This window comes from Protopterus annectens, chromosome 1.part2 (assembly GCF_019279795.1).
Source record: "Protopterus annectens isolate FY-2018-M chromosome 1.part2, PAN1.0, whole genome shotgun sequence".
NCBI classification, from domain to species: Eukaryota; Metazoa; Chordata; order Ceratodontiformes; family Protopteridae; genus Protopterus; species Protopterus annectens.
Genome location: NC_056727.1, coordinates 995,525,394 through 995,535,532, shown reverse-complemented (window position 1 = coordinate 995,535,532; position 10,139 = coordinate 995,525,394). Strand labels below are relative to the sequence as shown.

General features: G+C 38.1%; 1 protein-coding gene across 1 annotated transcript; it reads right to left on the bottom strand.

Moving 5' to 3' along the window:
- Positions 1-321: 321 nt before the first annotated feature.
- LOC122792428 (antigen LPMC-61-like) lies at positions 322-957 on the bottom strand. Its single transcript, XM_044060217.1, has one exon. It carries the CDS (start codon positions 955-957, stop codon positions 322-324), a length of 636 nt encoding a protein of 211 aa, XP_043916152.1.
- Between the last annotated feature and the right edge of the window lie 9,182 nt (positions 958-10,139).

The following is a 10,139-nucleotide window of genomic DNA, read 5'->3' as shown; positions in this document are numbered from 1 at the left end:
CAACACCTGTAACACCTTAGATTTCATCATTTTATTCATCATTTTAGAAAAGAATATGGAAAAACTCATAATTTCCAAATGCCAGACCATTTTCCAAGCGGTCAGCTGTCTTCTGTAGTCCTTCCTTGTAATAATCCATTCGAACATTTCCCTTTCAAGAACCATTTTTTCCATCCACTAATTTCTCCTACTGTTACCTAAAGTGATTCATACAGTATTAAAAAAATACTTGCTCCAGTTCACCACTCCTTCTGGGTCTCTGTCACCTACATGTCTTTTCTGTTTTCTGATCCTTCAGTTCATTTGCTAAACATCTTACTGCTATCTCTTCTTGTGCCACTGCGATATCTCTTCTTGTACCCACTGTGATTTCTCTTCTTGTACCCACTGTGATATTTCTTCTTGTGCCCACTGTGATATCTCTTCTTGTACCCACTGTGATATCTCTTCTTGTGCCCACTGTGATATCTCTTCTTGTACCCACTGTGATATCTCTTCTTGTACCCACTGTGATATCTCTTCTTGTACCCACTGTGATATCTCTTCTTGTGCCCACTGTGATATATCTTCTTGTAACCACTGTGATATCTCTTCTTGTACCCACTGTGATATATCTTCTTGTGCCCACTGTGGTATCTCGTCTTGTACCCACTGTGATATCTCTTCTTGTATCCACTGTGATATCTCTTCTTGTGCCCACTGTGATATCTCTTTTTGTACCCACTGTGATATCTCTTCTTGTAACCACTGTGCTATCTCTTCTTGTACCCACTGTGATATCTCTTCTTGTGCCCACTGTGGTATCTCGTCTTGTACCCACTGTGATATCTCTTCTTGTGCCCACTGTGATATCTCTTCTTGTACCCACTGTGATTCTTTTCTCATCTGTAGCCCTGCTTCTGCCTTTCCAGGTACATTTCTATCCAACTGACTCTGTATTACTCTGTCTCTGTTCATTTTTTTCTTTTCATTGTTTTGAACAACTGTCCTCAGTACCACTGGGAAACTTTCTTAGCTTTCTCACCACCGCTTTCATTTACCTTTCATTTTTCTCACTCTGTCTCTCTCTTACTTTCATTTTTACATTCTACATAACTCTGTCTCTCCAGATTTCTTTAGATCACCTCAGATCTCCCTTGTGACTCCTTCCTCATCCCACGTTCTCAGCAATGACATCCCTCACCATAACCTGAAATCTCACCCTCTCCTAGCCATCTTCTAACATCTATGCACTGAGCTTCCACCTTGTTTTCTGTTGGCTATTAAACTCCACCACCCACATCTGCATAAACACTTAAACATCACGTATGCATGTCTGTTGCATTGTTTACCTTGGTAATTCCCTACTAGCTAGAAACATGCTAAACCAACTTGTTTAATGACATTCATACTTAAGATATATACTCTCTACACAGCTCAAGTCTCACCCTAAATATGTCACTCAGCCTACTTTGTTCAGTCCACTGTCTCAGCTTCTTTTTACACCTATTCAGATATTTGCATTTTATCTAAGATTCCCTCCACTTTATTTGATCCTATTTACTTCCTCCACAGCTTCCTTCCTTCAAAATAGGGATATATTTCTCTTCCCACCTCATTTTAAACAGTCACCCCAGTAACATCAAACTCCTCTCCTCCTAGTCCCCACATCTCTTTTCTGTGTAGCATTGTTTTCTGTGGGATAACTAAATCTCACTCCTCCCATCTATGGCTGCTCCTTACTTTTTCCACTGGATTTTCCATTTCCATAAATCACATTCCCAGATGAATCATCTCCTGACAAACACCCCATTACTCTTGTTCCTTACCTCTTTTCACCTGCCACCTATTTCTGGTGCTGGATCATTGAACCTTCGGTGCAGTAGACACCCATGTCCCTCCTTAGTTCCACACAGCTACAGGCTATTTCTCCTGTTTACTGATTGCCATTCTATATATGAATATCTTCACCTTCTCTCACCTGATCCCCATCAACTCCCTTCCCCTTCTACCTGCCTCATCTCCCTCTACCTATCTGTATGACATCATCTTTAATGTCATGTCCAGTTCAGTACCATTATACTACCTCCGCATCCATTCCACCTGTGCTTTCTCTCCTTGGCTGCATGTCCATTGTACCCTATCAATGCCCTACATGTTTCCCTTAACCCTGTACCTTTTCTCATCTTCTTCTCCTGACATGTAGCAGCCATCCTTACACAGCTCTGCATCTCCTGCTCTCCCATTTAAGCACATTTAACTACTATCACCACACACCATGCTACTTGACATCTCTGCTCTTTTACAGCTTCTCCTACAATGACCTCTGTTATAAACTGCTACACTCCAAGCAGCCCCAATGAGCCTTCAAATTAGCTGTAACATTTCCTGATCATATATCACCTTTTCTCCTTAAATATATATCACAAACAGACTTCTGCAGCCCTCCTTACACCTTCCTATCAACATACAATCACGTATCGCCTCCTGTACCATCCCCATGTGTCACACTGCCTACTATACTCCTACTTAGTTTCCAATTCTTTAATTAAGTGATTGTTCCTTCCTATTCTCCTACTGTTCCCTTATGCTGGACCTCCTTAAGTTATCTTTCTGTGTACACCACTGAAAGCGGATGCTAAAATTACATAATCTTTTGAAGAGTGAACTACATAACCAAAACACTCCACTAAAAGCAGTGAAAGAGGTATACCTTCCAGCGGGATCCCTGGTCTGGCCTTAACACAATCAGGACTGTGGAAAGAACACATTGCTTATTTCTACTGACAGTTTTACAAATTCTTTTTTTTGTTTAGCCGAATATTCTCCCTATCTCCTCAGCAATACTCAAAAATAACTATTACAACAAGAAAGTAAAAATGTAAAATACAATTCCTGTACTTCATTACACTGTGTGCTCTTGCAACAATAACAGACATGCACCACCCTGTGCAAATCATATACATCGTCATTTAATTGTTCTACAAAATATAGTCCATAGCCCTGCATTCCTTACCTTTTGTCATAGTAACCTAAAAATCATAGTTAACAGCAACAAAAGCATCAGGCTATAACTGTTGGCAAGAAAATCTGCTCTCTAAAAGTAGTGAAAACTATATTTGTTTCTCATTTAGCATATGCTATTTAAAACATTTTATGCAGCTTCTAATATGTAGCTGTTGTGTCTTTCACCTTTTCCCGGTTAGGGGTTGCCACAGCGGAACTCCGGTCCGCTAATAATTGGCAGTAGATTTTTACGTGCCGAGGTGCCGGCCCTGATGCACAACCTTCAACAAAGGTACGCCCATTCACGCATGTCTCCACACAGAAGACGCTGTAGCTGAGAATCAAACAGGACAATGTCTTACTGTGAGATGACAACGCTACCGCAGCACCACCACCGCAGTTTCTAATATGTAACTGTTGTTAAAGAATTAATAGCTGTTGTTAAAGAATTAAATAACATAAACAAGAAAAAAATGTGCAGTTTTTACAGGTATGCTGTAAGTGTAATATAAGTCTTAGATGCCCTCTTGACATAATTAAAGAACAAGTGAGAAATGTTTTATAGATGCTTTATAGTTATATACTATCAGTAACACAAACATTCTCCCCCACTAGAAGCTCACATTGACTTGATTTGGTTCTTAAAAATATAACTCGGCATATTGCACACCTACAGCTACTTTCTTATGGTCAAAGCAGTGAGATACAATATTTTGCATATGGAAACAGAATGAGACGTGGACCAATCCCAATGTCTTCAGGAATTTCTTCAAGGCTAAGTTACTACAACTAGCTGATGACCTAAGGAGTCTAAAATGTTCATTATCCCAACAGGACATCATATCTAAAAGAGTCAAGTATACCATTGATTTATATGGCTACCTATGTTCCTGCAATGAGGCATTATGTCCCTGTTTGTCACAAATATAATGCCAAGTTTAAAAGTACGTCCCCATGGTGAACTCTACTATTTATAAGCTCTGTAAGCAAAACTGTTGCCACCTAACAACTGCCATGACTTAGCTGGCAAAGGGATTATCAGCTACTGACCCTCACATATCATGGCATGTATATCAGGATAGTACTCCCAGATTCCAATTCCAATTTGCCGGATCAGCTACATAGAGAGCACTTATCCAATATTTTCTTGTCACGACCCCAACAGCACTACCCTTGTTATGCTCTTTATTAAGGCAAAACAACCACTTTTGGAGTTGTAACTGTGCAAATTTAACGTTAACATTAGTCACTTAACTACAGCATCACAAAACCCCACTGTATGTACTCTTATGAGGGATATTCTCAGCTCTTCAGAGCAGTTGTGACATTGTTATACATCTGCCTCCCCCTGCAAACAAGTTCTCATTTTCTAATGTAATCTATCCAAGTTCAGTATGCCCATCTGCATACATTTTATTCTTATTGGAATCACATAAGGTAAGTTTTTTATATTTCTAAAGCTCTGTCATCTTTGCCTGTGAAACCTCCAGTCTTTGGAACTTTCACTTAAGGCTTCCATTTCCTGCGCAAGACTGTTCTGCTTTTAACAGGCACAGTTCAGGTTTTCGTCTACCATTGCCATGCTCTACCAACACAATCTTTATTATATCCACTATATATTTTTTTCATACCCGCACCTATCTAAGTCCACTTTACTGTCTCCCTTTGTCTTTTGGGTCCATGTAATCAGCAGGTTGTACAACCTATTTTACAAATGCATGGTGTTTGTTACTGTATTTGGCCATGGATTTTGTATTGTACTTTAATGGTTTTACTCTTTTATACATTGTATTTTATTTTTATATTTTATATCTAATTTATTTAGCATTTTATGTATTTGTGCTTATTAACTTATTCGATGTTTTATTCCTGATTTGTATTCATGCTCAAACTGAAGCATGTTAAAAAACTTTTATTTAATTATTTTATACATTTGTTATCCAAGTAAGCCTACTGGGACCCAGGAGTGCAGTCTGATTAAGTGCCTGTCTTTAAACCGCACAATGTGCAAATGAAATTAAAAAGAACCAATCCATATACTCCCTGACTACAGAAACAAAATCAACAGTGGAGTGCCTTAATCCCCTGTACTAACTTCCAGGCTTGAACTTGAAATTCATAGAGCAGGCTCCTTGAACCTGGCTGGACACTACCACCCCACAGTATTTCAGATTAGTTTTATAGTTGGTTTTTCATATGCCAAATACTGGCACATCCATATTCATTTCAGTTGCACCTGCAGCTCAAAAATGCTGTATATCATACCAGAGATGCAATTTTTAATGAAGGTTTGTATAATGACATCAAGGTTTGAATAAATAAAATTGCGGTATGGGGGTAAAGACTTTTGAATGGCGGGCAATGATGGACTCTCACCTAACAAAAATATTTTATTTTTATTTTATTTATTTATTTTTTAGTTTTCTGATGCTAATTATTAATTCATTTGACAGTACATGAAATACATACAAATCTTTTGTCTGCAATGGCCATACATTCTTGTTATATACACAGCACACTCACATATATATCACCCTGACATTCTAGTTCAGTGGTTACTTTTCTGTTATTGCAATGCAGTCAAGGTCAAGTGTTTTCACCACAGACTGTTTCCCAGAATGAGAAGTTGCTGAAAGGTGACACTGTTGATGTCTGTAGTCAGGTGAAAGAAATTTTGAAGTTTTATTTATAGCATTGTATTTCAGCTTGTTCCATGCAAATACATTCACAACCACCCATCCACCCTTACACATAACATGCACACACATTTCAGATTAATAGTCATTTAAATATGATGAAGTGAAAGTATTGTTCAGCTGTTTCACATAAAGACTTCCTGCAATCACTGACATTCAGTAGAGCAATCACTTTATGACACCTGATCTTGTGAAGGAAATTCTTGCCATAGTAATATATTTCAGCTTGCTACACACACACACACACACACACACACACACACACACACACGCACACACACACACACACACACACACACACACACACACACACACACACACACACACATTATTTATTAATTTATACTTTGTCAAAGTTAGTGCTACTAGACCAATGGCCTCTTTTATGGGGAGACCAGTGGTGGTATTCATATTGAGCCTACCATTCAAAATGCACATTTTGGAAATTATACCATGAGCATTAAATTAATATTTTTTCTACTTAATATTGGAATTAAATAATTATATACAATAGATTTGTAAGTAGCCTGTACTTTGTAACATTGGCAGTTATATTACGAGAGAAACAGGTACAGACAGAGAGAAAAAGAAACTCGATTCACATTACTTCTCTCACACTCTATTATCATGCATAGATGTACTAGGATTTGTATTCCATTTTACTGTATTTGCTGTTGCTAAGCAATAATTTTCCAATTAATTTGCTACATTTCACTTTTCATGTCAGTTGACTTATTGACAGATTTTTTGCACATTTTATACCTATTTACCTTTGTGAACTAGACTTGTCACTACAGTTCTGGAAATATATCAAGCTGATGGTAGAACTCTAATCTGACTTTACATCAATCATATAAAAAGAGGTAGAATTTTATATGTTAACAGTTTTCCATATATACTAATGTTTTCCCACACTCATAATATAAGATTGCCTCCTGGCCATGGTTTTGTAAATAAAACCATACAATTTTATAAGCAGTAGTGTCAGAAATCATTATGTTGAAGTTTGAGATGAAAATCCAGTAAGATTGCCAACATGTGGGGAAATGCAGTTTCATGAGGCATAAACATTATGAAGTAAAACTGTCACTTTTAATGTGCATTTATAAATCCATGCCTTGTTTTATTTTCTGAACTAACCTTTTTAACTCCAAGTGTTTTTTTTCTTTACTAAGCAGGAAAACCAGTGTGGTGTTGTTAAGGGATGTAAAAGCCTTTGCTTAACACAATGAACCACGATACTGCATGAATAAAACGTAAGTCTGTAATTGTTATTCAGTTTAAATTATCACATTATTTACTTTCTTTTATTGCCTCTGCTGTTGCTTTAGCTGAATTTGTGAGAATAAGAGACAGAAAGTGAAACAGAGATAGAGGGAGGGAAGGAGACCAACCCATACAGGCAGATACAGTGAGACATATGCAAATGAAAGAGAGCCGTGTCAGTGGGGGCGAATCTGTCAAGCTATAAGATTATGGTGCTGTAAAGAAGTGCGAATGCAGTGTGGGAAGAAGGTTTCTGGACCTGGAATGCTTCAGAAGTGAGAGGAGAGGGAGCCTCCAAGGTTAAGCCTAGCTACTGCATGAACTTCCTCAAGAGAAGCCGTCTGTGTGGGCGGTTTGGCAGGATAGTCAGAGAGTGCAGAAAGGTGCAAAGATCTACAGCTATCTGTGCTCATAGACAGCTGGTATGCAAGAAGAAGCATAAAAAGCATAAATCTGCACAGATAAATGTAAAGTATGCATATAAGGAAATGAACTCTGTGTACTGCCAGAAGCCAGTTATGCCTACAGCGATGCAGAAGTGCTCTGTGTGAGATAAGTAACATGCAGCTGAATATACAATGCTTCAGAGCCTGTATCTTGCTAGCTCTGAAGGCTGAGAGGATTATGAAGGTTATATTTTATTTACTTGAAGATGCAGGAAGTAACATGTGCTTTTAGTGAGAAAATCCCTAGTTCCAGGTAACAGCCCTCAACATACAATTTGGCAGGTTTAGACTTGGTGACTAAACCTAGAAACTTAATTGGAATAATATTAGCTAAAGAAAGACTAGCACCAAAGAAAAACCCAGCAGGTATTGGAATGAATGAACAGTTTCAGCAGGGGAAGAGTGGCTTCAGTGAATTTGTCAGTTGTGAAGCCCTTGTCCCAACCTAGAAGGGGTTTCAGACCCGATTTTTCAAATTTGAGAACAAATAGTCTCACAGTAAACCAGTGATACAATTTAAGTAAGGGTGAGTGAGTTTGTTATGATTATATTCTGGATAGGATCACATCTTACGAGGGCCAGGAAACTTATACTGAAGATAACTATCAGTTAAGGCTCCTCTAATTAATGAACTTGAAGAAAAAAAAAAACATTATCCAGTAAGACCAGAAAAAATTATATGGAAAGGATTAATGATCTTTTTCTTTATTGTGAGCCATATGAGTAAAGCCACTTGAGGGAATTAATAGTTTTAACTGTTCTTTTTGTGCCAAAAATCAGTATCTAATCCTAGCAGCAAAAATAACATTGCTGTCCCTGAAATCTGTAATGGTTTACGGCTTTATTAGGCAAGAAAGGACAGTAGATCTCTGATTTGCTTCTTTAAATTTGTTGTTCTACTCAAGTCTCCCAAAGGTTAAGTGACCCAGCCTCTGGCATCTCTTCCAAGTAATATACAGCACATTTAAATTCTGTAGTTTCACTGATTTCCTTGTCAGATGTCTCAGTCACTGTCTGCACATGTTAAGCGATATTAAGTATTGATGCCACATGGCAAGCTAGTCCATAATTGTACTGGCGGTTATTAGGACTAGACACTTCCCTGAAAGTATAAAACAGATACAGAAAAATCACTTGATTAATGTACCCCCAGCAACAAGATAAGTGTTAATTATAAGCACCCCTAACACTGACATTTAGTATGGCTTAGGTTTATAACACTTTGTATGATGAGCACTATTGGATGTCTTTAGATTTGAACCTTTGTTGATGAAATTTATATGTGCTGGTTTTGTTCCTATAGTTGATGTGTAACAGAATGATTCTTTCTGTCTTAAACAGCTGTTGGATGTCCTATTGTTTAAGCCTCCTCACGGGAAAGTAAAATCATATTAGAAGGATGCTTTCCAGTGACCTATTAATTAATTACATCACTTGAGTAAAATAGTAATTGTTCACATAGAACATACATACTTAATGTTCCCTCATAAATTATTGTATAATTATCTTTGATGGGACCTCCCCGAGTTACTAACATTATTTCTCAAATAGGGAATTAAGTTCCTCAAAACAGAACTGAAATTCGGTGAAATATTTATTTATTTATTTATTTATTTTTACCAATAAACATGGAAATCCACCTAAAAACAGATCTTATCACATCATCTCTATGCTCAGGATGAGGAGCCTTCTGGTTGTCCTTTATGAGTCATTACTCATTTTTCTGTCCAAGAATGATACCTGTTTAACCAAGCTTTATCAAGCATTTGATTATGAGTAAGTGAACCCCTCTGTATGGCTTCAAAACAACCTGGAATCCAGTTATTAAGAAAGTGTATCATATCAGTTCCCTCTTCTTTTTCTGGTACTCCATACATTCTAATGTTGTTTTTCCGTGACCTACTTTCTAGGTCTTCCAGCTTTTCTGTTAGTTTTGTATTCTGTTTCAAAAGAAACTTATTTTGACTTTCACATTCTATCAGTCTGCCATCCATATCTGTTGCAGATTCCTCGATAGAAGCAATTTGTTCATAGGTTCATAGGTAGGTACTAGGCTATCGGCCCGAGGGCCTACATAAGTCTAGCCAACAAGGTTCCCTGGCTTATGCCACCCAAGAAAGTTATTTTCCTGTACCACTGTCGAGCAGAAACACAGAAGTGATGCCCGGGGTGTATTTCCTATTTCCCATCCACTCATCAAGATTTTTCTTGAAGAGTGCTAATGAAGACCTTTGCTTGACATAGATGGGTAGCCTGTTCCAGAGTATGGGAAGTCTCTGAGACAGGAATCTATCCCTTCAGCATGTTCTGTTTATTGTGGTGACAAGGTTTAGGTCCCTAGACCATGTAGCTCAGAGAGATTGGGATTTCTTTAGGTGTAGCATGTCCAACAGCTCTGGGTTTGACATAGCTTTATATGTTAGGCAGAGATCACCTCGGAATAGGCGATATGCTATGGAGTAAAGCTGGAGTTTTTTGAGGCGGTCAGTGTAGGGCATTTGTTTGAGGCCAGTAATCCTCTTTGTGAGGTACTTCTGTGACCTTTCCAGCTGCTGCAGATGTCTTGTGAGGTACATTCCAAAAGGGGCATTGTACTCTATAATGGGTCTAATGAGTGTCGAGTAGAGGGGAACAATTACCTCTTTTTTCCTTGATGAGAACCTTTTATGATGAGGTGTGCCACGTAGAAGGATTTCCTGACTACTGTGGCAATGTAACTATCAAAGAACAGACTACTGTCCACCTG